Source organism: Hippocampus bargibanti, linkage group LG01 (genome assembly GCF_051943395.1).
Source record: "Hippocampus bargibanti isolate YZ-2025 linkage group LG01, ASM5194339v1, whole genome shotgun sequence".
Classification (NCBI taxonomy): domain Eukaryota; kingdom Metazoa; phylum Chordata; class Actinopteri; order Syngnathiformes; family Syngnathidae; genus Hippocampus; species Hippocampus bargibanti.
The window spans coordinates 3640163-3667839 of NC_142734.1; the positions used below are offsets into that span (position 1 = coordinate 3640163).

The following is a 27677-nucleotide window of genomic DNA, read 5'->3' on the forward strand; positions in this document are numbered from 1 at the left end:
GCTTACAGTAAATGGAGACATTTACGAAAGCAACAGACAGACAGACAAAGCGATCAAAGAGGTTGGAGCATTACAGCACGCTGGGGAGCGCGAAGAGGCGAGAGGAAGGGAGTGAAGGTGAATAGAAACCCAAATCAATACACCATCCAGAAGCCGCTTCACGACCAGCAGTGGAACTGACAAAAACCCAGACGGGAGAGGAAAGGAGGGAAAATTAGGTCGGAACTAGAAGACAAGGTTTTGGAACGGCAAACGGAGCATGAAGTCACACACTGGTGAGACCCCAATGACCCCCTCGACGAGAAGAAGTGTGATAAGTGAAGGGAAGGGGATGTCGTAGTGGAGTTTGTCTTGAGGAGGATATTGATTTGACCAACAACAAACGGGGGATGGGGCGGCTGTGTGATGCACGGGGTCAGAAAGGATGGACGGGGGAGGGCGAGGAACGGAGGTCAACTGACCATTCAAGGACAGTTTGGGCTGATGCGACCGACTCACTTGGGAATCTTACAATACAGCATAAAACACAAAAAAAGCAGCAAGTTTTCTATTTTAGATACGGCACATCACATTTGTCAAAATTCATGACTGCGATTGGCTGGCAACCGGTTCAGGGTGTCCCCCTCCTACTGCCCAGAAACAGCTGGGATGGGCGCTAGCAAGCTACGCGACCCTTGTGAGGATAAACCGGATCAGGAAATGAATGGATGGATAATCCTACTTCTACTACTACCACAACTACGACAACTAATAATAATAATATTATTATTAGTAGTAGTAGTAGTAGTAGTATTGTAGTAGTAGTAGTAGTAGTAGTAGTAGTAGTATTGTAACTATTTCAATCTCAACAATAACAGCAATAACAATAAAAATAATAATACTACTAATACAAATAATAATAATAATAATAATAATAAAAATAATTATTATTATTATTGTTGTAACAATAATATCAGTAATAACAATAACAGACATACTATTATATTATATATTATTATGCGACTAGTACTACTAATATTGCTAATACCTCTACTACTACCTCTAATACTACTAATAATAATAATTATTATTTGTATTATTATTGTTGTAACAATAATATTAATCTCAGCAATAATATTAATAACAATAATATAATATAATATAATATAAATATAATATAATAATATAATAAAAATACTATTACTACAACCTCTACTACTATGACTACTACTACTACTACTACTACTACTACTACTACTACACTACTAATAATAATAACAATATTAACAATAATAATAATTACTATTATAACAATCGTCTGAATCTCAACAATAATAACAGTAATAACAATAACAACAAAAAATACTACTACTACTACTACTAATACCTCTACGACTACTACTACTACTACTACTAATAATAATAATAATTATTATAATTATTATTATTATTATTATTATTATTATTGTAACAATAATAATCTCAACAATAATAACAGTAACAATAACAACAAAAACACTACTACTACTACTACTACTACTACTAATAATAATAATAATAATACTAATAATAATAATAATAATAATATCTTTGTGACTGGTTTATTTATATTTCCTGTATAGGATAGTTGTCCATGTTTAGTGCTTTGTTACAGCTTCAGCTGGCTGTTGTTAAAGCGTGATATAAATCAATATGTATTATATTGTTTTATTGTATTGTATTGTATTGTAATAAGAAGAACAAGAAGTGTCTCTCTCTCTCTCTCTCTCTCTCTCTCTCTCTCACCCTCTCCTCTTTCGATCTTTCTCGATCACACTCACACACACACACACACACACACACACACACACATACACACAAGCAAGCACGCAAAACACACTCCCTTTCTTCAGCCTCTTCACAGTCCAGATGGCCTTGCTGCCCCCACACTGGCTCACTCCCCCACATTCAGTTGCTCTGTGAACCCTCCCTTATTCTCCTCTCCCTACCAAACATGTATTTTTTTTTGTATATTTTTTAGGTGGGTGGTAAATGGTCCTATTTTATTAATTTATTTATTTACTCATTTCAAGGTAAAGGCTTTTTTTTTTTTTTTTTTTTTTTTTTGCTAGAAGAAAAGGCACGATGGACATGGTTCGGGAACAAACACAATACAATACAATACATATTGATGCATATAGAATCATGTTGATAAGGTTGAAAAGCTGAAATACAAAAGTACAAAGGGTGAGGAAACACTGCATCTATCTATGAATCAATCAATCTATCTATCAATCTATCTATCTATCAATCTATCTGTCAAACAATCAATCTATCAATCTATCAACCAATCAATCTATCTATCAACCAATCAATCAATCAAGTAATCTATCTATCAATCTATCAATCAATCAATCTATCAATCTATCTATCAATCTATCAACCAATCAATCAATTTATCAAGTAATCTATCTATCAATCAATCTATCTACCAATCAATCTATCAATCTATCAATCAATCTATCTATCAACCAATCAATCTATCAAGTAATCAATCTATGTATCAATCAATCTATCTATCAATTTATCAATCAACCAATCTATCTATCTATCAACCAATCAATCTATCTACCAATCTAGTAATCTATCTATCTGTCAATCGATCAATCTATCTATCTGTCAATCGATCAATCTATCTATCTATCGATCAACCAATCTATCAATCAACCAATCAATCAAGTAATCTATCAATCTATCAAGTAATCAATCTATCTATCTATCTATCTATCTATCTATCTATCTATCTATCTATCTATCCATCCATCTACCTGGGGTTAGGGTTAGGGTCAGGTTTAGGGTTCGGGTTAGGTTAGAGTGAGGTTATCGTTAGGGGTTAGGTTAAGGTTCAGGATTAGGTTAGGTTTGGGCTAGGGTTAGGGGTTAGGGTCATGTTTAGGGATTAGGATTAGGGTAGTGGTTCTTAATCTTGTTGCAGGCACTGCACCCCACCATTTTCATCTGCTCATTCACCGAACCCTTCTTCCAATGACTGTGCCTACTAACTGTAGTCTAGACTGAGGGGTGGACTTCTGGGGCGGAGGATCCACCGAACCCAGGTTAAGAACCACTGGGTTAGGGTTAGGGTTAAGGGTTAAAGTTAGAGTTAGGGTTTAGGGTTAGGGGTTAGGGTGAGGTTAGGGTGAGGGTTAGTGATAAAGTGAGAAGCTCGGTCATCCGGGAGGGGTTCAGCGTCAAGTCTCTTCTCCTCTACACAGATGAGGTGGCCTGGGCATCTGATCAGGATTCCTCCTGGACGCCTCCTTGGTGACGTGTTCCAGGCTGTAAAAGGTGTGAAAGCAGTTCAGTCATGTGTTTGAGAAGCGATCCTGTTCCTTGACGGACCCTTATAGTAATTGCTTATACTGGGTGCTTTTCACTGGGTTCCTTGGCAGGAGAATAAAGCACAAATAGGGGCGAGTGTGCACGTATTATCGCATGGGTGTGTGTGTGGCAACGTGGGAGGTTGAAGGCCAAGACAGACAGAGCCGGGCGTGGTTAATGGTTGCGGTGTTCACAGGAAGTGGCGGGGTAGGGGAAAGGGGAAGTGAGCCACCCCCACACTGTTGCTAGCCTCCTCGGGGATGGAACAAAGTGACCTCAGCTCAAAGCTCCCGCCACACCTTCTTAACCCCCTTACATACACACACACACACACACACACACACACACATTCCTGTTCAATGGTTTTATAAGGTCCGGATAACTCCAGATAAGGAGTGAAGTCCACCGTTGCTGATAAGTTTAGAGAATAACTAGTGTTACATTTGAACACTAAATATCACCCCATTTCCCACTTCAACTTCTTTAAAAACAAAGAAATAAAAAGTGGACTTGAAACTGAAATAACGGCAGGAGTGAGGGTTCTGAATGGGTATATTCAAAGTCCTCACACCTGTAGTGAATTTGGTTAAAATATCGTTGTACTTTTTGTGGTATGATTTTTTTTTTCCTCTCATTAACCCAGCACACATAAACACACACAATGAATAAAAAGTGTGTGTATCCAAGTGATATGAAAATACACACAAAAAAAAAAATATTTTGGGTGAATTTGTGAGGACCTCTCTGAAACGTTAACAGATGCATATATAGACCCTCTAGAAGCCTTTAGAATGAAAAACTTGTGAGGACCAGCCAAAAGGTCCTCACTTGTCAAAAATGTCCTCACTGCGTATGGTATAAAATGTTAGTGGTCCTCATAAGACTAGACATACAAACGCGCACACACACACACACACACACACACACACACACACACACACACACACACACACACACACACACACACGCACACGCACACACACACACAAAATGTAAAAAAAAAAGAATAATCATACATTTCAATGGGTATTCACAGTGGCATTTTTTTAATATTAGCATCATAAAAGTAGAGAGTAATGAAATTACTTAGAAGATCATTGTTTATTTTAAAATGATCTTTATATTTATAAAAGATAGGAACAGTTTGGATGATGACTACTTAAGTTCGTCACGGTTAGCCCATTTACGCCAAGCATGTTCATATATGAAAACAGATAAATTCATTTTCAAATTAATTAATATTGTTTCGTGCCACATTATTGTTAATTATATACTCCGTTTGAACCTATTCGATACTCTTTTGATTTGATTGTGATTTTTTTTTTTAATGAATGTACGTATCTGTGTTCATATGAACATGCTCGGTGTAAATGGATTAACAATTGACTTAAATAAACTCTGCACCTTCAGTTGATTGATTTAAAAAGCGTCGTTTAACGTTTAGGAATCAATATGATTTCATGTTTTGCTAATTTAATTTTTAATCCTGAGAATGCTAACAATTTGTCAACGTGTTAAACATTTTCATTAAGATTACTGTACGATTTTTTTTTTTTTTTTTTTTTCAAAAAAAAAAAATATCAGAGGCGTTTTGTGGATTCAAACGAAGTAAAGTGAGTTTTGAAACGCGTTTAAAAATCAAATGTATTAGTATTATTATTTCTAATTAAAACTAAAAAGAAGTCAGCCAAAATGAATTTGTGTGTGAATTGCGCCATCTACTGGTCAATTTATTCCTCTTTTAAAAACCTTGAAGTCAGACTGTATAATCATATAATACGTAGACAGCCACGTGTTAACATCGTGTTTAATGTAACATTGAGAACCTAGCAAAAAAATAAATAAAATACAACGGAACTCATTTTCCCTCAGGTAATTGCCCATATTCTGTGTTGAGTTGCGACTGGGTCAGATATTACTGCATTTTCACTGCTACTAATGAGTCAGAACTTTCTTCATATTTAGCACAGAAAAATTATACATACTTCAATACAAGTTCAAGAAGGGGCCACAGGAAGCAAAGCTCATTAAGCTCAGTTTAAACTTTATGATAAAAAAAATCATCGTTAGGGTTCCTGTTACATCATAAATTATGAGTCGAGCTAGCTAGCGAGCTACCTACCTAGCTATCTATTTGCTATCTGTTAGTTATCTATTAGCGGTCTAGTTGGCTGCCTATATTATCTATCTCGCTGGCTAGCTATCTATTAGTTAGCTAGCTTTCTGTCTATTTGAGTTACTTCCGGGTTGAGTGAACGCTGGCGCGTGTGGCTGCCGCTACCCACCCACAGAAAAATGTATCCCTTTACTGTAAAGTGACTGTGAGAGTTTTGAAAGGCGCTAACAAATGAGATGTATTATTATTATTAAAAACTACCATAAAAATGCATGATAAACAAAGCCCATACTTTTCAGATTAACTTGAAATTTTATACTGATTACAACTCTCATTATATACCGTTGGGCAACCGTCAAGGCCTGCAAAGCCTTCTCTGCTGGCCTAAAAATATCTGAATCACAGACTGATGTTAATTATATTTTGTCCATGGATTCTTCTTAAATAATTTTAAATTGTCTTTCAGCTTCATTACTTTTTCCCTGTTGCGCTGCTTCCAGGTGTTTTCGTATTTAACCAATTAACCAATCACATTCCACACACACGCGGAGAGTAAAACCTGTACCGGAAGTGACAACAACCCAACGTAATGTCAAGAAAAATAAAACACAGCCATCTGCTGGTCAACTATGGGATAGAAGTTATAGACAAACGTATCAACAGCATTTACACAGTTTGTGAAAACTGCTCGTCACATGCCTAGAGTGATAAGAGCATACTGGCGTCTGCTAGCACACTGTATCATGAGCAAATATATTGTTGATTTAATAGCAATTTTGTCAACCCACAATGGCTGAAGGAGAAGAAATTGATTTGATTGGAGATTTACTGTTAAAGCCATTTTAAAACGGACTTTTCCAGAAAAAATGGACATCATTAAGAAAGGTTGACCAGTTATTTCCTGGCTAATGCTACCCTCTAGCGGACTTGTAGTAAATCACACCGCACATTTTTTTTTTCTAGTCAGATGTAGCACTACTGAAGGCCTAGCGTTGAAATCCACTGTTATAAACACACTAGAGTCATGAATTGAAAAGAATATTGAATTATAAAGCTTCCCTGCCAAAGAGTTACTACATTTTACAAGCACGACAGCACATGCGGCGTTGAGAAATCACACAGACAGGTACATGATAATATCCAATGTGAAATGTCACAGCAATCAACGACACAGCTAGGACACAATTGAAACAATTGCACTTTTATTAAACATTTACAAAATAAATGTTTTTAAACAAAACAGTGCAAAACCATGAATGAAAATAAGGTGACAGTAGCCTGAAAGATGAGCATTGAAGGGGTTTTTTATGACAGTGATACCTTGGCTTACAAACGTAATTGGTTCCCAGACAGCATGTGTAAGGCGAAAAGTGTGTATCCCAAAAAATAATTTCCCATAGGAAACCATTAAAATTCGAATAATCCGTTCCCAGGTCACCATGAAACTTACATTTCTATTTTCTGATTTTCTCAGCCTAAAAAACTACACAAAATATACCTTATTTTATGTATAATAAATGTGCTATAGTATTATAATTAAAGAAATAAACTGTACTGTATAATAAAGTCGTTTTTATTTACCGTTGTGATGGTCGTTGATGGCTTGATGGAATGGAGTAGCCACTTTCCTCAGCATTAAACACTTGATGAGGAACGCAACCTTCTACTTTCACCATCTTGAGGAATGATCCCTTGTAGGTGCTTTCTCTGCGATAATTTTACCTAGTTCTTCATCAATTGTGTTCTGTTTAGCTGGGTTGATAGCTTTTTGCATCAAGTGTACAGATGGCTTGTGCGGGTTCTTTGTGGAGCCTGATTGATGGGATATTTTAACCTTGCAGTCTACACTCTGCCTTTGAACGATCAAAGTTGAAACTCTCACTGTCGTCTGCCTGTCTCTTTAATGTTTTAACCACCTCCCCGCACTGCTGCGTTCTTGACCAATCACGTGGCTTTAACCCAAGAATGGAGGCGGGGAATAGAGGACAAAAACAGTCGGCTGCCATTTTGTTGTTAGAAGAACGGGCTCGTTCGCAAACGACACATCACTCGTTGAGGCAGCTCCATGTACGAAAAAAGTTCGTATGCCAAGGTAAATTTTTCATAAATTTAACGATCGTAAACCGAAAAGTTTGTAAGCCAAGGGGTTCGTAATAAACCATTTGCATTTGACTATATTAAAATATCAGCCTGTGTGTTTTGGGTATTTTAGATGCTATAAAACGTTTTTCTGATGCCACTTAGGTTAACAAAAAAATGGTGTCGGTTGTCCTTTAAATGCATGTGGCTGATAAAGTCTATTCTGATATCCGCCTCTACGCCATGTACAAATTCACATTCACTGTCATTCACAGTATGAGGCTTTAAAGGTGAGATTGCAAATATTCCTCACAGACCAAGCAAAACTATTAACATACTGTACAAAAATATCTTTTTTAGCGCAACTTGATAACAAATACAATAATTTAAAAGCTTGAATGTGGTTACTGTACAGTGTCATTGTTTGACTGTCGGCGGATCAGTAACTGGGCTCATCAATCTCGTCGTCACTCCAGTCGGGAGGTGCATCGGTTCCAAAATATCTGTCGCCAAAATTTCCTAGGGGGGGAAAGAAAAAAGAAGAGTCACATGGGAAGAAACTTTTATGATTGTAACGTGCTTTCAGAAAATGGAAAATCAAAACATTTTGAGCATCCGTAACAGCTGTAAAAAGACAATCTTATTGTTGTATAAATGTATTGCCAAGGATATATGTGTGTGTGTATATATATATATTGTATGTGTTTATATATGTGTTTGTGTATAAATGTGTATGTATATAGATGTGTGTGTGTATATATAGATGTGTGTGTGTGTGTGTGTATACGTGTATATATATATACATACACACGTGTACACACATGTATACACACACATATATATACACACACACATACACACACATATACACACGTGTGTATGTATGTATACACACACACATATACATATATATATATATATATATATATATATATATATATATATATATATATACATACATAGACACACACACACGCAGATAGACACACACACACACACACACACACACACACACATACACACACACACACACACGTGTGTGTGTATATATGTATATACACATATATATACACATACATACAGAGACAGAGACAGACACACACACACACATTTGGTTTAAAAAAAACTGAAGCTGGAACAAAGCGCTAAAATGGAAAAAAAGGGGAATGCTTTTCCCTCATAGAAGGGAAAACATAATGCCAGAGGTCTGGTCAGCGCTTTATCTGCACCCCCCCCCCACGTCCCCCCAAGAAAAACCTAAACCCGAATACATCCGGGAATGGCAGTGAATGACTTATTCTTGCTGGTTTCAGATGTTTGGTGATTGTTTGGCTTCTCACCGATGCCAGGTATGATGTGGAAGAGGTCGTTGACCTTCTTGTCCACAGCTGTGGTGATAATCTTGACCTGAGGGAAGGCATAGGCCACCGAGTGCACCCCCATTTCGGCCATTAGCAGAGACACCAGAAGGATTTTGTCCTCTTGTACATCATGGTCCTGAAACAAACGCTTGTGAGATGTCGACTCCAAACAAACCATTCTTTTTTTTCATCCATTGAAGGTGCGCCTTATATATGGAAAAACGTTTGAAAATACACCATTCATTGGGGGTGCGCCGTATACTCCTGTACACCTTATACACCGGAAAATACAGTAGATTTCTAAAAGTGAAATTCAGTGGTGTATATTGTTAATGACCCTTTACATTAGGAAATACACCATTCAAAGCGGGTGCTTATAGACCGGAAAATACAGTCATATATTTTGATTTGCTTGGTAACGACTCTTTAATGATTGCTTTATTGAGATTAATAAAAAAATATATATATAAACAATCCATTTTCTTTCATATTAACAATAATAAATAATAATAATAATACATTTCATTTATCAGCGCCTTTCAAAACTCTCAAGGTCACTTTATAGTCACAGTATCAGTTTTTCTGTGGGTGAGCTGCGGCAGACACATCAGCCAGCGTTCAATCAACCGGGAATAACTCAAATAGTTAGCCAGCTAGCTAGCTAATAGATAACTAATAGGTAGCTAGCTAGTTAGACAGCTAATAGATAGCAAATAGATAGCTAGCTAGGTAGCCAGCAACGGTGACCCCATTCAACCAGGAATAACTCAAATAGATGAAGTTAGCTAGCTAGCTAATAGATAACTATTAGATAGCTAGCTATCTAGCTAGTTAGACAGCTAATCGATCGCAAATAGATAGCAAATTTTAATTACAGTATCGTATCTTCCAGTGTATAAGGCGCACCGGACAGCTAATAGATAGCAAATAGATATCTAGCTAGGTAGCCAGCAACTGTGACCCCGTTCAACGGGGAATAACTCAAATAGATCAAATTAGCTAGCTAGCTAATAGATAACTAATAGATAGCTTGCTATCTAGCTAGTTAGACAGCTAATCGATTGCAAATAGATAGCAAATTTTAATTACAGTATCGTATTTTCCAGTGGATAAGGCGCACCGGACAGCTAATAGATAGCAAATAGATAGCTAGCTAGGTAGCCAGCAACGGTGACCCCGTTCCACCGGGAAAAACACAAATAGATCAAGTTAGCTAGCTAGCTAATAGATAACTATTCGATAGCTAGCTATCTAGCTAGTTGGACAGCTAATCGATCGCAAATAGATAGCAAATTTTAATTACAGTATCGTATTTTCCAGTGGATAAGGCGCACCGGACAGCTAATAGATAGCAAATAGATAGCTAGCTAGGTAGCCAGCAACGGTGACCCCGTTCCACCGGGAAAAACACAAATAGATCAAGTTAGCTAGCTAGCTAATAGATAACTAATAGATAGCTAGCTATCTACCTAGTTGGACAGCTAATCGATCGCAAATAGATAGCAAATTTTAATTACAGTATCGTATTTTCCAGTGTATAAGGCGCACCGGACAGCTAATAGATAGCAAATAGATATCTAGCTAGGTAGCCAGCAACGGTGACCCCGTTCCACCGGGAAAAACACAAATAGATCAAGTTAGCTAGCTAGCTAATAGATAACTAATAGATAGCTAGCTATCTAGCTAGTTGGACAGCTAATAGATAGCAAATTTTAATTACAGTGTCGTATTTTCCAGTGTATAAGGCGCACCGGACAGCTAATAGATAGCAAATAGATAGCTAGCTAGGTAGCCAGCAACTGTGACCCCGTTCAACGGGGAATAACTCAAATAGATCAAGTTAGCTAGCTAGCTAATAGGTAACTATTCGATAGCTAGCTATCTAGCTAGTTGGACAGCTAATCGATCGCAAATAGATAGCAAATTTTAATTACAGTATCGTATTTTCCAGTGGATAAGGCGCACCGGACAGCTAATAGATAGCGAATAGATAGCTAGCTAGGTAGCCAGCAACGGTGACCCCGTTCCACCGGGAAAAACACAAATAGATCAAGTTAGCTAGCTAGCTAATAGATAACTAATAGATAGCTAGCTATCTACCTAGTTGGAGAGATAATCGATCGCAAATAGATAGCAAATTTTAATTACAGTATCGTATTTTCCAGTGTATAAGGCGCACCGGACAGCTAATAGATAGCAAATAGATATCTAGCTAGGTAGCCAGCAACGGTGACCCCGTTCCACCGGGAAAAACACAAATAGATCAAGTTAGCTAGCTAGCTAATAGATAACTAATAGATAGCTAGCTATCTAGCTAGTTAGACAGCTAATCGATCGCAAATAGATAGCAAATTTTAATTACAGTATCGTATTTTCCAGTGTATAAGGCGCACCGGACAGCTAATAGATAGCAAATAGATATCTAGCTAGGTAGCCAGCAACGGTGACCCCGTTCCACCGGGAAAAACACAAATAGATCAAGTTAGCTAGCTAGCTAATAGATAACTAATAGATAGCTAGCTATCTAGCTAGTTAGACAGCTAATCGATCGCAAATAGATAGCAAATTTTAATTACAGTATCGTATTTTCCAGTGGATAAGGCGCACCGGACAGCTAATAGATAGCAAATAGATAGCTAGCTAGGTAGCCAGCAACTGTGACCCCGTTCAACGGGCAATAACTCAAATAGATCAAGTTAGCTAGCTAGCTAATAGATAACTAATAGATAGCTAGCCATCTAGCTAGTTAGACAGCTAATCGATCGCAAATAGATAGTGTTGTCAATACATGTTGTGAATTGGTGCAACAGGAATAGAATCGACTCAATTTTTAAAGCAGTACGCACCAGGAGGACTCGAACGGCCATCATGGCTGCAGCGCCAGTGGATACGGTGCAGTCCATCAGAATGACGTGATCTTCACTCATGTCTTTAGGGAGACGAAGGTAATGAAGCTGTACAAGAAACAAAGTATGACTTAATGCCATCATGTTGCGGACGCTGTTTTGATGGTTGTCACCAGTATCTCATTGATTTAAACCTGGACCTCAGGTTCTCCTGTGTCCTGATTGGTCTGGATGAGGATTTTGCCGATGCGGACATCTTTGCAAACGGCCCTAAGGGCGGGTTCCATGGTTTCGCCTGCTCGCAAAATGGACACGCCAGTGATCTGCAAAGACATAAAACAAGAATCAGAGACAATTAGCACAATTGGTTAGCAAACTGCAGCTAACAATTTACAAGACAGTGATACCTCGAACCCCATGGCGTACGAACTTTCCGGTTTACAAACGTTAAATGTATGAATTTTTTTTACCTTGGCATACGAACTATTTTTCGGGATACACACGGAGCTGCCACAATGAGTGATGTGACTAACAAGAAAATGGCAGCCGGCTTGTTTTGGTCCTTTATTCTCCGCCCCCAGTCGTCGGTTAAAGCCACGTGATTGGTCAAGAGCGCAGCAGTGAGGGGAGGTGGTTTGAACATTAAAGAGACAGGCAGGCGACAGAGAGAGAGTGACAAAATGGATCGGAAACAGTGAAATTTGGACTCGTTTCAACTTTGATGGTTCAAAGGCATAGTGTAGACTGCAAGGTTAAAATTCCCATCAACCAGGCTCCACAAATAACCCGCATTAGCCATCAGTTCAATTTGAAATGAAAAGTGAAGCTAGGAAACCAGCTATTAATGATGTTTTAAGTGTGTCTGCTTGCATCTGTTGCAATATCACAACTTCCAATATGTACAACCCAGAGCTCCTTGAGACACTTTATGCAAAAAGCTATCCATTCCATCCAGCCATCAACGACCATCACAAAGGTAAATAAAAGGACTTTATTGTACAGTACCGTTTATTTCTTTAACTATAATACCATAGCACATTTGTTATACACAAATTGAGGTATATTTTGTGTAGTTTTAAGGCTTAGAAAGTAGAAAATTATGTTTTATGGGGACCTGGGAACGGATTATTCTCATTTTAATGGTTTCCTATGGGAAAGTAATTTTTGGGATACACACTTTTCGCCTTACACACTCTGTCTGGGAACCAATTAAGTTCATAAGCCAAGGTATCACTGTATATGAAGTTAAAAAAAAAACATTACCCTCTTTCCGTGGAAAGTCCTGCCTTCATAGTCCTCTCCCTGGGGAGTCTGCACGACGTGGACCTGAGGAAATGAAAACATGAAATGATTGCTCAAGGAAGCGCCAATAGTCGTCAATCACTTTCCAACATCGAGTGGCCATTTTGATTTGTCCACAGAAACATTCTACACTTTTTTTTTCCACGATGCATTATATTGTACGATGATATTTTGATGACATATTTTCCAGTGTGAAATATGTGCCTTGGGTCATAAATGTTGAAAAACATTGTATTACAGGATTCTTAAACCTTTCTAAAATAAGCGAAATTCTAAAAGGACCTAACGCTGGTCCTGATTTAAAACAATACAATGATACCTCAGCTTACGAACTTAATTGGTTCGCAGAAAGTGTGTGTAAGGCGAAAAGTTTGTCTGCTGAACATATATTTCCCATAAGAAACCATTAAAAATGAGAATAATCCGTTCCTAGGTCCCCATCAAACATAATTTTCTACTAAATAAGCCTTAACACGACACAAAATATATCTTATTTTATGTATAATAAATGTACTATTGGATTGACCTCCTTTAATTGATTTCAGTTTTTCTTCTTCTCTCTACGCCATCGTGTCCGTTCCCAAAATACATGCAAGGAATCACATTCACCTCTCAAAAACAAAAGGAGCCCACCTGCGTCTTTCGGTTTAAAAAAGAAGAAAGCCACCGATGAGTTGAACAGTTATTATTATTATTATTAGTAGTAGTATCTTTTTATTTAGTTACATTCAGTGTATTAGCTAACCAGGTAGCAGCTATGTAGCCATTTAAGTGGCTAGCAATCTATTAGCTATGTGTATTTAATAGTGGCATTCAGTGTATCAGGTAACTAACCATCTAACTGGCTAGATATCTAGCTAGCTATTAGCTATCTATTAGCTATATAGCTACCTAGCTAGAAATCTCTTAGCTGGCTTTCTATCTGTGTGTTTAATAGTGACTTTCAGTGTAATAACCAACTACAGTAAAGTCTCGTTATATCGATATCGGATATATCGATAGTCCCGGTTATATCGATACTATTTCTATGCATGCACGGAGAAAATTACATGCAAACAGGGTCGGATATATCGATAGTCCCGGTTATATCGATATTTTTTCGGACTCCCTTGAATATCGATATAACGAGACTTTACTGTATCTAACTGGCTATTAGCTATATATCTAGCTAGCTATCTGTTGGCTATCTACTAGCTGGCTAGTGTTTAATAGTGACATTCAGTCTATTAGCTAACTATCTAGCTGGATAGCTATTAGCTATAGAGCTATCTAGGTGGCTAGCTATCTAGCTAGCTATCTGTTGGCATACCCTCACTCACACTGTCCTCTGCGAGCTGCTTTTCATTAATCCTGTCCTCTTCGGCTTAACACTAGCCTTTGGTGGGGTCTATTTTGGTCCCATAATAGCAAAAGTAACCCCTATAAGGAACCACGTCTGCACTCAAAGGGGGTGATGAAAACTAGTCCGACCGTGTTGTTTGATTCGTCCACCGAAAACTAGTTTGCCAGCCAAGATTATATGCTCGCGAATTTAACGTTCGTGAGGGGAAAAGTTCGTAAGCTAAAGCGTTTGTAAATGGAGCTATCACTGTATTATATATTACAGTGCTATTTTCCTTATGGGCGTCACCTTTTATCGCTCAAGTTAATTAATAATTCACGTATGAACTGTTTATCTTTTGCTTTAGCACCTGTGATGGTAGGAAGGACAGCGCTCGCTCAATCAACAGACGCATCAGCCTCTTGGAGTAAAAGATGAACTCATCGCGGCTGGTTTCCTTGTTTCTATACGAAGAAAACAAAAAAGTGTTCACGCTATGTGCACGCTGGCATATTTATTGAAGTGAAAAGCGGTGTAGTCGATCGTACCTGATGATGGTGTGCATGCCTTTGACCTGGGGTGTACTCTCCAGAACACTGAGAGTCTGCGGTAGCGGTTGCGCTTGATGAGCAGAGGCCAGGGCTGCCCTGTCACCACGGTAACAGACGTCGATATGGATTGAGAGGGGGGAAAAAAGATTAGCGAGCATTAGCACCATCTAATGTGGAAGATGATCAATGTAGATTCACCCCCCCCCCCCCAAATAAAAGTGTAAGTGGTGAGAATGCAGAAGCACAAAAAATTCACAGAGTAAAAACAGCTTTAGGATTGGTTTGCAAAAGCAGAAAGACAAACTAGCAAATCACACATTGTCCTCGTTAGCCTCATTCGGGAGAAAATTAGAACAGAAAAGAGACCATGCCATGTTTTTTTTTTTTTAATGGTGGTTCTTTTTTTGTTCGACATTTTTTGGTCTCAGTGAATTACATCTGTGTAAGCTCTCAGTCGTACAGGAGTGGTCCATCGATGAAAAGGTTTCGTCAGCCGTCATCTGCACTTCTTTGAGGGTGTCGGACATTTCGCTTCTTATCCAAGATGCTTCGTCAGCTAACTAAAGTCTTGCTGGTAGTTTCGGCCCTATATATATATCCCTACTGTCCAGACGTGGCACTGGCGGACTCTGCTATGATAGGTCCCTGCTCTCAGGTTGGAGGGAGCAGAGGACTACTCCCTGTGGCTCCACTCATTACTTGTATTGTCCTGACTGAGTATGAGGTCTACGAATGGCCTGATTGCCCATTTGCTCTGGTATCACCTCATCAGCATAACTAAGCCTATGTTGCCTAAGCAGCCTATTGTACGAACGATCCAAATTGAACCTCACCCCACCATGTCAGTTTAATGAAGGATTTTGCCGTTTTATGAAAATAGCTTCTTTTACTCCCCTTTCAAACCATCTATTTTCTTTCGCTAAGATTTTAACCTCATTGTCGTCAAGTGAGTGGTTGCTAGCTTTTAGGTGCATATGTACTGCTGATTACTCATCCTCAGGCAGGACAATAGAAGTAATCAGTCAGGACAATACAAGTAATGAGTGGAGCCACAGGGAGTAGTCCTCTGCTCCCCCCAACCTGAGAGCAGGGATCTATCATAGCAGAGTCCGGCAGCGCTACGACTGGACAGTAGGGATATATATAGGGCCGAAACTACCAGTAAGACTTAAGTTCGCTGACGAAGCATCTTGGATAAGAAGTGAAACGTCCGACACCCTCAAAGAATTACAGATAACGTCTGAAGAAACCTTTTCATCGATGGTCTCGGTGAATTGTAATAATTTTCCATGATTCCACAAATATTAACGACACGAGTTTGGATATGGAAGCTGTTAGCCGAGACGGGGGGGGGGGGGGGGGGGGGTTGACCCTTTGACTGCAAACTGAACACACACCGTTACTAGTAGTGATGCAGTTATGGGTGACTAACATGACTCTCCAAACAGCTACAGAGCCAACCTTCTCACTGAGCTACACAATAGCCAGATGCAAAGAAAAAAAAACTAAACAAAACAAAAGAAATCATAGCAAATCTGCTCACATATCCCAGCGAAGTTTCCTCTACGGGGAATTTTCGGCGAAACACGGTGGGTGACACAGAAAGATGGAGAACAACAGACAAGGGGAAGAGAAATGAAAGGGCACAACATCAAGGTGGATGAAGGGCCAATCTTACAGTGAACAACACGTTTACCAACAATGTGGAGATTTTCACTTGGGCTTTTATGATTTTTGTGCAGCTGAGTAACTACGGTGGGCAAATGCGCGGGTGGTACACGAGCTTGAGTGACACGCATTTCATTAAAGTTCAGAACGGTGGAAGTTGGTACAGTGATACCCCGGTTTACGAACCTATTGGTTTACCAACTTTTCGGTTTGCGAATGTTAAATTTATGAACATTTTACCTTGGCATACAAACTTTTTTTCGGGATACACACGGAGCTGCCTCAATGAGTGATGTGTCATTCGCGAACGAGCCCGTTCTAACAACAAAATGGCTGCCGACTTTTTTTAGTCCTCTATTCCCCACCCCCAGTCTTTGGTTAAAGCCACGTGATTGGTCAAGAACGCAGCAGTGCGGGGAGGTGGTTAAAACATTAAAGAGACAGGCAGACGACAGTGAGAGTTTCAACTTTGATAGACTGCAAGGTTAAAAATCCCATCAATCAGGCTCCACAAATAACCCGCACAAGCCATCTGTATACTTGATGCAAAAATCTATCAACCTAGCTAAAGAGAACACAATTGATGAGGAACTAGATAAAATTATCACAGAGAAAGCACCTACAAGGGATCATTCCTCAAGATGGTGAAAGAAGAAGGCTACGTTCCTCATAAAGTGTTTAATGCTAATGAAACCGGCCACTCCATTCCATCAAACCATCAATGACCATCACAAAGGTAAATAAAACAACTTTATTATACAGTAGAGTTTATTTCTTTAATTATAATATCATAGTACATTTATTATACATAAAATAAGGTATATTGTGTGTAGTTTTAGAAAATTAGAAAGTAGAAAATCATGTTTTATGGGCACCTGCGAACGGATTATTCTCATTTTAATGGTTTCCTATGAGAAATTAATTTTTGGGATAAACACTTTTCGCCTTACACACTCTGTCTGGGAACCAATTAAGTTCGTAAGCCAAGGTATCACTGTATTTCTTTCACTTCCTTTGTGTGCGTCTGTCAAAAACTCTGAGGGCCAATGACATGCAACTGTCGCAAGATTTTCTTTTTCTGTTTTAATACTCTCTCTGGTCGCCATTGAGAAAAGGGGGTCAAACATTGTGCTCAGGGATAAAAAAAAAAATTGACACAGAAGGCAGCAAGAGTCAAAAAGAGGGAAAACCAACCTCCTTACATGAGTTGCTGGCTGCTCCACATTCACCTTTGTTAGCATCGGCCATCAGGAATAATGTCCGCACTGCGATTCTTAATTTATTAAAAGGTCCCATGCCATTAGCGTTCGACACCGATATGGTTGGTTGACGATATGCAACTGTTAACTCACTCACTGCCATTCCCAAATGTATTCGGGAATTGAAAATAGGACATCGAGCGCCATTGCCGGATTAGTTCGGGTTTTGTTTTTCCTTGCTTGGGTGCCGATAAAGCCCTGGCCAGACCTCTCGCAATGTTTTTTCCTCCTACATGTTAGCGCTTTTTTTCCAGCTTCAGCTGTTGTTCAAGTGCAATAAAAAATAGTGAGTGTCAGCCTATCGAGGCCAAAAAGTCACACCGTAGACACTGCAGTGAGCTAGCTATGACGGCAACTTCCGCATGCAGGTGAAGCAATATCCCTCTATACCATCAGTTCCTCATTGCGATGGCAAAGCATTCAAACCTTTTCCATCAAATGTTTTAAGCAACTAACAGATTTTATGTAAAATATAGGTAAGATTACAAAATAAATACAGTAAAGTCTCGTTATATCGATATTCAAGGGAGTCCGAAAAAAATATCGATATAACCGGGACTATCGATATATCCGACCCTGTTTGCATGTAATTTTCTCCGTGCGTGCATAGAAATAGTATCGATATAACCGGGACTATCGATATATCCGATATCGATATAACGAGACTTTACTGTAAATAAGTAAATACAGTGATACCTCGGCTTACGAACTTTTCGCCTCACAAACATTAAATTCGCAAGAATACAACCTTGGCATACGAACTAGTTTTCGGGAAACACACGGAGCGCCACAATGGCTGGCAGACTAGTTTTCGGCGCAAGGACACCAAACCACACGGTCGAACAGCACCACTGTGGCTGGCGGACTAGTTTTCCACACCCACCCTTTCTTTCGGTGCACTCAGTGCAGACGTGGTTTGTTATCGAGTGGATACTTTTGCTATTATTGGGACCGAAAAAGACAGTCTAGTGTTAAGCCCAAGAGGACACAAAAGAAAATTACGGTCGAGCAGAAGAAGGAGATCATGTGTGTCACTTTCTTGGTCAGTGACGATACCTACCGTGACGTCACGGTAGGTATCGTCACCAACTAAAAAACAGCGTGAGTCTTAAAACGTAAAATATAGCTATATATATATAGCGGTGGAATCTTTGTAAAAAACACTCAGAAGTCATTTGAAGTGAGTTTACAAATTATGGACACAACATGTCCGGAAGCGTCGGTATATAAATTAAAAAGGAGCTACGCAAGCCTCATTGTCCCTTTTTTTCTTTTTGCCCATATAATATGTTGCTCTTTCCTTATGTATTTATTTTGGTTACTCAGAAGCTCGCTATTCAGGGCATCCATGTGCCTGATTTGCGGGTGTGAGTCTCAATAGCCCTTCGTAAAATGGCTGCTGGAGACGTCGAAACATCGCCGACTACCAATCGAAGGACAGAACAGATAGACAATTTGAGTCTAACAGAAATCAAATCAATGTTGTTTGAATATGATTCATTCATATGAATCCGGCTGGTCGACATGGCAACTCAAAGAGCTTGAAAAGTGGCATCCTGGGAACTTTCAATAAATTATCTCGCAAACACGATAAAAGGACATAAAAGATTAAGGGGGAAAAAAATGTGCCATGGGACCTTTAACACAATTTAGGTCCAGTTTTTGTCCAATAATCAATTTGCAATGTTCTTTTCTACGATTGTGGTGGCCTGGTGATGTCACGTGGCAGCCAGCAGACTGGTATAGGGCAGAAATTGGCTGCTTCCCTCTCTTTTTCCCTGCTTTGCAGTAAAGACAACGCAAAGAGCAGTCGGGGAGGAGACGGTGGATGATAAGATGAGGATTAAAGGCCACTCTACCTTACGCTGAGCTCGCGCTGTGAGCCGTGGAAGGTGGCGGGATGACAATGTGGTGGGAAAAGAGTGAGAGAGCAATTTATCATGAGTGTGCCAGTGCACACGTGGGGGTAAAAAGCGGAATGTGTCCTTAGCATACCCTTAGCATACCCGTGAACCTTGGCTAACTTATGCTATGACTGTAAAGTGACCTTGAGAGTTTTGAAAAGCGCTTCTAAATGAAATGTATAGAAATAGCTAGTTTTCTATCTATTTGAGTTACTTCCGGGTTGAGTTAACGCAAGCGTACGTGGCTGCCGCTGCTCACCCACTGCAAAACTTATGCTATGACGGTAAAGTGACCTTGAGAGTTTTGAAAGGAGCTTATAAATGAAATGTATTATTATTATTATTATTATTAATTTAAAAAAATAAGCATTTTCCCACATAAAAGTAGTACATTAAACTTATAAAATAGGGGGAAGGCGTATACATTGACAGGTATGTTTTAGGTGCGATTATAGCTGCAAGTCTTGCTAGCTAGCTATTAACTATATAGCTACCTAGCTAGCGAGTTGGCTATCTAGCTAACCATCTAACTGTAAAGTGACCCTGAGAGTATTGAAAGGCGCTTCTAAATGAAATGTATAGAAATAGCTATTTTTCTATCTATTTGAGTTACTTCCGGGTTGAGTTAACGCTAGCGTACGTGGCTGCCACTGCTCACCCACTGCAAAACTTATGCTATGACGGTAAAGTGACCTTGAGAGTTTTGAAAGGAGCTTATAAATGAAATGTATTATTATTATTATTATTATTATTATTAATTTAAAAAAAATAAGCATTTTCCCACATAAAAGTAGTACATTAAACTTATAAAATACGGGGAAGACGTATACATTGACAGGTATGTTTTAGGTGCGATTATAGCTGCAAGTCTTGCTAGCTAGCTATTAACTATATAGCTACCTAGCTAGCGAGTTGGCTATCTAGCTAACCATCTAACTGTAAAGTGACCCTGAGAGTATTGAAAGGCGCTTCTAAATGAAATGTATAGAAATAGCTATTTTTCTATCTATTTGAGTTACTTCCGGGTTGAGTTAACGCTAGCGTACGTGGCTGCCACTGCTCACCCACTGCAAAACTTATGCTATGACGGTAAAGTGACCTTGAGAGTTTTGAAAGGAGCTTATAAATGAAATGTATTATTATTATTATTATTATTATTATTATTATTAATTTAAAAAAAATAAGCATTTTCCCACATAAAAGTAGTACATTAAACTTATAAAATACGGGGAAGACGTATACATTGACAGGTATGTTTTAGGTGCGATTATAGCTGCAAGTCTTGCTAGCTAGCTATTAACTATATAGCTATATAGCTAGCTACCTAGCTAGCTAGTTGGCTATCTAGCTAACCATCTAACTGTAAAATGACCCTGAGAGTATTGAAATGCGCTTCTGAATGAAATGTATAGAATGAGCTAGTTTTCTATCTATTTGAGTTACTTCCGGGTTGAGTTAACGCTAGCGTACGTGGCTGCCGCTGCTCACCCACTGCAAAACTTATGCTATGACGGTAAAGTGACCTTGAGAGTTTTGAAAGGCGCTTATAAATGAAATGGATTATTATTATTATTATTATTATTAATTAAAAAAATGAGCATTTTCCCACATAAAAGTAGTACATTAAACTTATAAAATACGGGGAAGACGTATACATTGACAGGTATGTTTTAGGTGCGATTATAGCTGCAAGTCTTGCTAGCTAGCTATTAACTATATAGCTATATAGCTAGCTACCTAGCTAGCTACCTAGCTAGCTAGTTGGCTATCTAGCTAACCATCTAACTGTAAAGTGACCCTGAGAGTTTTGAAAGGCGCTTCTAAATGAAATGTATAGAAATAGCTATTTTTCTATCTATTTGAGTTACTTCCGGGTTGAGTTAACGCTAGCGTACGTGGCTGCCGCTGCTCACCCACTGCAAAACTTATGCTATGACGGTAAAGTGACCTTGAGAGTTTTGAAAGGCGCTTATAAATGAAATGTATTATTATTATTATTATTATTAATTTAAAAAAATAAGCATTTTCCCACATAAAAGTAGTACATTAAACTTATAAAATAGGGGGAAGACGTATACATTGACAGGTATGTTTTAGGTGCGATTATAGCTGCAAGTCTTGCTAGCTAGCTATTAACTATATAGCTACCTAGCTAGCGAGTTGGCTATCTAGCTAACCATCTAACTGTAAAGTGACCCTGAGAGTATTGAAAGGCGCTTCTAAATGAAATGTATAGAAATAGCTATTTTTCTATCTATTTGAGTTACTTCCGGGTTGAGTTAACGCTAGCGTACGTGGCTGCCACTGCTCACCCACTGCAAAACTTATGCTATGACGGTAAAGTGACCTTGAGAGTTTTGAAAGGCGCTTATAAATGAAATGTATTATTGTTATTATTATTATTATTAATTAAAAAAAATAAGCATTTTCCCACATAAAAGTAGTACATTAAACTTATAAAATACGGGGAAGACGTATACGTTGACAGGTATGTTTTAGGTGCGATTATAGCTGCAAGTCTCGCTAGCTAGCTATTAACTATATAGCTACCTAGCTAGCTACCTAGCTAGCTAGTTGGCTATCTAGCTAACCATCTAACTGTAAAGTGACCCTGAGAGTTTTGAAAGGCGCTTCTAAATGAAATGTATAGAAATAGCTATTTTTCTATCTATTTGAGTTACTTCCGGGTTGAGTGAACACCAGCGTACGTGGCTGCCGCTGCTCACCCACGGCAAAACTTATGCTATCACTGTAAAGTGACCTTGAGAGTTTTGAAAGGCGCTTATAAATGAAACGTATTATTATAAAATATCCTGTGACTGTAAAGTGACCTTGAGAGTTTTGAAAGGCGCTTATAAATGAAACGTATTATTATAAAATATCCTGTGACTGTAAAGTGACCTTGAGAGTTTTGAAAGGTGCTTATAAATGAAATGTATTCTTATTCTTATTTTCCATTAAACGCAACGCCTCTCCTATCCAGTAGAGGGGGTGGTAGGTAGAGTAAAGCAAGCTCTCCTACGCAGAGCCGTAAGGAAAAAAAAAAAGGCATTTTACCGCATTAATTCACTTTAGCTACATTTTCATCAGAAAACTTATTTTTTTTTTGTGGGGACTGATCAGGGGGGGTGGAGTATGGCGTAAATATTTTCTCCCAGAAGTATATTGTTGGAAAACTAGCCCTCACCAAATCCTGAACCCGGGGGGACTAAGTCAACAACACAAGTGTCCATGCTTTAAGTTGAATGTGTGAATGTTCTTACCTCCTCCAGCTGACTGTGGACATGCTGCACAATCAAATCAATGGCCACCATGTTCCCGCCACCTGATGGAATGACATGCTGTGTAATATGAAAAGTACTTCATGATGAATGTCGATTAATGGGCAACGAACGTACCACGAGGCACCACAATATCAGCCAGGCGCATGGTGGGTTCGATGTACTGCTCAAAGGATGGTTTGACAAACTTATTGTATTGTTTGATGACGCCGTCGATGTCTCGGCCTCGCTCGGTGATGTCCCTCCTCAGTCGCCGCACGAGACGGATGTCTGAGTCCGTGTCGACAAAAATCTTCATGTCCAGTAACTTTAAAGGTAAATGAAAATGGTTTAGCATTTTTGTTTCGACTCAAATTATTTTTGTCACGATACAGACACTACCCCTACTGACAAACATTCAAGTTACGAACATTTTTCTAGTACTAATAATAATAATACATTTCATTCATAAGTGCCTTTCAAAACTCTCAAGGTCACTTTACAGTCACAGGATAAGTTTTTCTGTGGGTGAGCAGCGGCAGCCACATGTGCCAGCGTTCACTCAACCCGGAATAACACAAATAGGTAGAAAGTTAGCTAGCCAGCTAGCTAATAGATAGTCAGCTGGATAGCTATACTAGCCTGATAGCTAATAGATAACTAATAGCAAGCTAGATAACTAGCTAGCCAGAGAGCTAATAGATAGTAAATAGATAGCAAATAGCTCGCTAGCTAGGTAGCCAGTTGTACATGTACGTATCGTTATAGAGCATATATTATCTTTATAGAGCATATATTTATTAAATGTTTATTAAACTTAAACATACTTATATGAACCTTAAACATACTTACATTACCTGTCTAGCCGGGAGACTGTAAGCTGTCGGCTATCTGGCATTCTATCACCTATTTATTGGCTGTCCATTAGCTAGATAGCTAGCTTTCTATCTATTTGATTTACTTTGTTGTTGAGTGAACGCTTGCGCATTTGCCTGCCGCTGCTCACCCACAGAAAAAACTTTAAACTGGAAAAACTGTGACTGTAAAGTGTCCTTGAGAGTTTTGAAAGGCGCTTAGAAATGAAATGTATTATTATTATTATTATTATTACATAAGCCTTAAACATACAATCCATACAAAATATAGCACTGAATAAACCTACGAACGAATTCACCTTACGAATGACCATTCAGAACGTATCTTGTTCGTAAGTTGGGGAGTGTCTGTACACACACACACACACACACACACACACACACACACACACACACACACAATACGAGGGCAAAAAAAGGCCCAAGTGCAAAGAATAGTGTGATCATGTTAGAAAACATTGTCCCTACCTGCAAGAGCTCTTTATCGACAAAGGCCATGATCCCTTCAAAGATGATTACGCTAGCTCCATACACTGTTTTCTATCGTGGATAAATATCAAGACATAAATAACGTGGCCATTTAAAAATCGATACAAAAAAAAAAAGCTCACATCTACGAAATAGCAAAAGGATGCAATCCAGCAGATCAATGATCATTCATCTTTCATCCTTACCCACTCTTTCTGTCTTCCATGCGTTGTGAAGTCATACACGGGGATTTTCACACTCTTGCCCTGCTTGAGCTTTCGGAGCGTGTGCGTCAGCAAATCAAAGTCGAAGGCATCGGGATGATCAAAGTTATAGTCGTTACTGGCAGCCCGTGCTTGTTGCTCCAAGGAGAGGACCTGATGGACACCATTAAAACGTTTGATGAGATGGTGTGTAGATATACAGTACACTCTTGCATGCATGCGGTCACTGTCCAAGCACAAAGACAAATATGATTTATAGGAAAAAAATATGATCGAATATATAATTTCTTTATATACCGTATTTTACGGTGTACAGTGAGACCTCATCTTACAAACTTTTCGTCTTACAAACGTCACATTTCTGAAAATTAAACCTTATGATAAACACTATTTTCATAATACACACCCACCACGGCTGGCGGAGTGATCTGTGGCGGAAGCACACGACCGAACAGCACCAGCGGTTAAGTCACCAACTGTGACTCTCCTTCCATAAGCCATCAACGACCATCAAAAAGGTAAATAAAACTTTATTTTACAGCACCGTTTATTTCTTTAATTACAGTCCTCATGTAATGTGCCTCTCTTTCCAAACAGCAATTCCCTTTGACCTTCGACCTCCAACGCCATTCCATCAAGCCATCAATGACCATCACAAATGTAAATAAAGTGACTTTATGATACAGTGCAGTGTATTTCTTTCACAATAATACAATAGCACATTTATTATACATAGAATAAGGTATGTTGTGTGTAGTTTTAAGGCTTATTCAGTTGAAAAGTATATTTTATGGAAACCCAGGAACGGATTATTCTCATTTTAATGGTTTCCTATGGGAAATGTTTTTTGAGATACACACTTTTCGCCTCACACACTCTGTCTGGGAACCAATTGAGTTCGTAAGTTGAGGTCTCACTCTATCAGGTGTACCGGAGGATGAATTGTGTATTTTCAAACTTTGTCCATATATAAGGCCCATTAGACTATAAGGCGCATATTGAATGAATTAAAAAAAAAAAATCCCAAATTCAATAGAGGTAAGATCCGACCGGCACGAGTTACGACCACCCGTATGTATGCCCACCAGTGATTTTTCTTCACCATAAATTGATTGCTGCGCTTCATTTCAAGAACTCTTACATGCAGCTTCCTGTTCACAAGCAGAAGAAACGAGGAGAACTAAATTTAGGAGACCACCATGTGCTACGCTGACCTCCGCACCAGATGGTCAGACACTAAAACGCCAATGCTGGCTACTATTTGGATTTTTAGAAGCCTCCTTAAGAAAATAAATAAGGTAAGAATACACATTTTTCAACTCTCGGTGTGACCTAACTCGAACAAATGTGAATCTAAAACTCAACACAGTTTCAAAACATTTCTGATGTCGCCCTGGGGACACGGCGGTGTGAAAATTGGCACTTGTGCTGAGCTCCAGCACCACAGAGCAGAGTGACAGGATTACATAACCACACGGTGGGTGGGAAATCGAGGAGCAGGGCACCTTGCCCTCCTTAGACACGTTCAGGGTCTAATATTAAAACCGTCCTTTCAGCTCTCATCACAGTAGGACCCAAAAGAGAATATACAGTGATACCTTGGCTTACGAACTTAATTGGTTCCCAGACAGAGTCTGTAAGGCGAAAAGTGTGTATCTCAAAAATTAATTTCCCATAGGAAACCATTAAAATGACAATAATCTGTTCCCAGGTCCCCATAAAACATAATTTTCTACTTTCTAAGCCTTAAAATTACACAAAATATACCTAATTTTATGTATAATAAATGTATTGTATTATAATTAAAGAAATAAACTGTACGGTATAATAAAGTCGTATAATAAAGACGTTTTATTTACCTTTGTGATGGTCGATGGCTTGATGGAATGGAGTGGCCAGTTTCATCAGAATTAAACACTTGATGAGAAACGTAGCCTACTTATTTCACCATCTTGAGGAATAATCCCTTGGAGGTGCTTTCCCTGTGATAATTTTATCTAGTTCCTCATCAGTTGTGTTCTGTTTAGCTGGGTTGATAGCGTTTTGCATCAAGTGTACAGATGGCTTGTGCGGGTTATTTGTGGAGCCTGAGTGATGGGATTTTTAACCTTGCAGTCTACACTGCCTTTGAACTATCAAAGTTGAAACAAGTCCCAATTCCACTGTTTTCTATCCATTTTGTCACTCTCTGTCAGTCGTCTGCCCGTCTCTTCCCGTCACTGCTGCGTTTTTGTCCAATCATGTGGCTTCAATAGAGGACAAAAAAATGTCGGCAGCCATTTTCTTTTTTGAAGAAGGGCTTCACTTTCCCTCTGTCTGTAAATCCCCCTCACTGCTGCGTTCTAGACCAATCACGTGGCTTTAATCGACAACTGGACCAAAATAGAGGACCAAAACAAGCCGGCTGCCATTTTCTTTTAGGAGAACGGGCTGGTTCTCAAACGACACATCACTCATTGTGGAAGCTCCGTGTGTCTCCTGAAAAATAGTTCGTATGCCAGGGTAAAATCCTTTATTTGTCCCACAATGGAGAACTTTGCAGTTTATGTGCTTGGACAATTTAACGTTCATAAACTGAAAAGTTTGTAAGCCAAGGGGTTCGTAAACCGAGGTATCACTGTAGTGGGTTTTCTTTTTGAATTTATTCTCCACAATAAAGGACTCAAGTAAGATTTTGCTGGAGGCCTCGGTAGGACTAACCAGTCTGACCAGACAGTGGTGACAAACAGAGGTGAGGGAGGGGGGAAAAACAGGTTAGTGCTAATTCAAGTGACATCACAGGAGCCCACATGGGGAGACGGCCATGTTAAATTTTGACGTATGCTTGCGTACCTTATAAAAGGAGTCCATGGACAACAAGACAACCCAGGGAACATCGAGGGCTTCAATTATTTTTCTGGCAACGGTCGTCTTTCCTGAAGCGCTGCCACCACACAGACCTGTGACACAATGTTGACGTCTTACAAGGATTGTCACGGGGTTCTTCAATTTCTGTTTCAGACTTTTTAAGACAGTGAAAAACTGCATTTGTCTTTATTTCTCCAATGTTAAAATGTGAAATATGAGGACAATTGCAGCCTATTGAGTAGCCAAATGAACTGAAA

The 27677-nt window shown here is 39.0% G+C and overlaps 1 protein-coding gene across 8 annotated transcripts in view; it reads right to left on the reverse strand.

The window, feature by feature from the left end:
• Positions 1–6640: 6640 nt before the first annotated feature.
• Positions 6641–27677, reverse strand: part of uckl1b (uridine-cytidine kinase 1-like 1b) — a 30100-nt gene continuing 9063 nt past the window's right edge. For 4 of the 8 annotated variants that reach the window (XM_088990652.1, XM_088990688.1, XM_088990712.1 and 1 more), the window contains exons 3-15: positions 27406–27512; positions 24556–24726; positions 24350–24421; positions 23145–23334; positions 23010–23071; positions 16459–16478; positions 14913–15011; positions 14735–14828; positions 13005–13067; positions 11936–12064; positions 11742–11849; positions 8875–9031; positions 6641–8053 (exon numbers count right to left, since the gene is read on the reverse strand). In XM_088990652.1, the coding sequence (XP_088846778.1) occupies positions 7974–8053; positions 8875–9031; positions 11742–11849; positions 11936–12064; positions 13005–13067; positions 14735–14828; positions 14913–15011; positions 16459–16478; positions 23010–23071; positions 23145–23334; positions 24350–24421; positions 24556–24726; positions 27406–27512 (1352 nt within the window). In that variant the 3' untranslated portion in view covers positions 6641–7973. Of the gene's footprint in view, positions 8054–8874; positions 9032–11741; positions 11850–11935; positions 12065–13004; positions 13068–14734; positions 14829–14912; positions 15012–16458; positions 16479–19701; positions 19719–23009; positions 23072–23144; positions 23335–24349; positions 24422–24555; positions 24727–27405; positions 27513–27677 lie in introns of all 8 variants that reach the window. The other 4 variants (XM_088990681.1, XM_088990696.1, XM_088990670.1 and 1 more) reach the window with 3 other exon arrangements.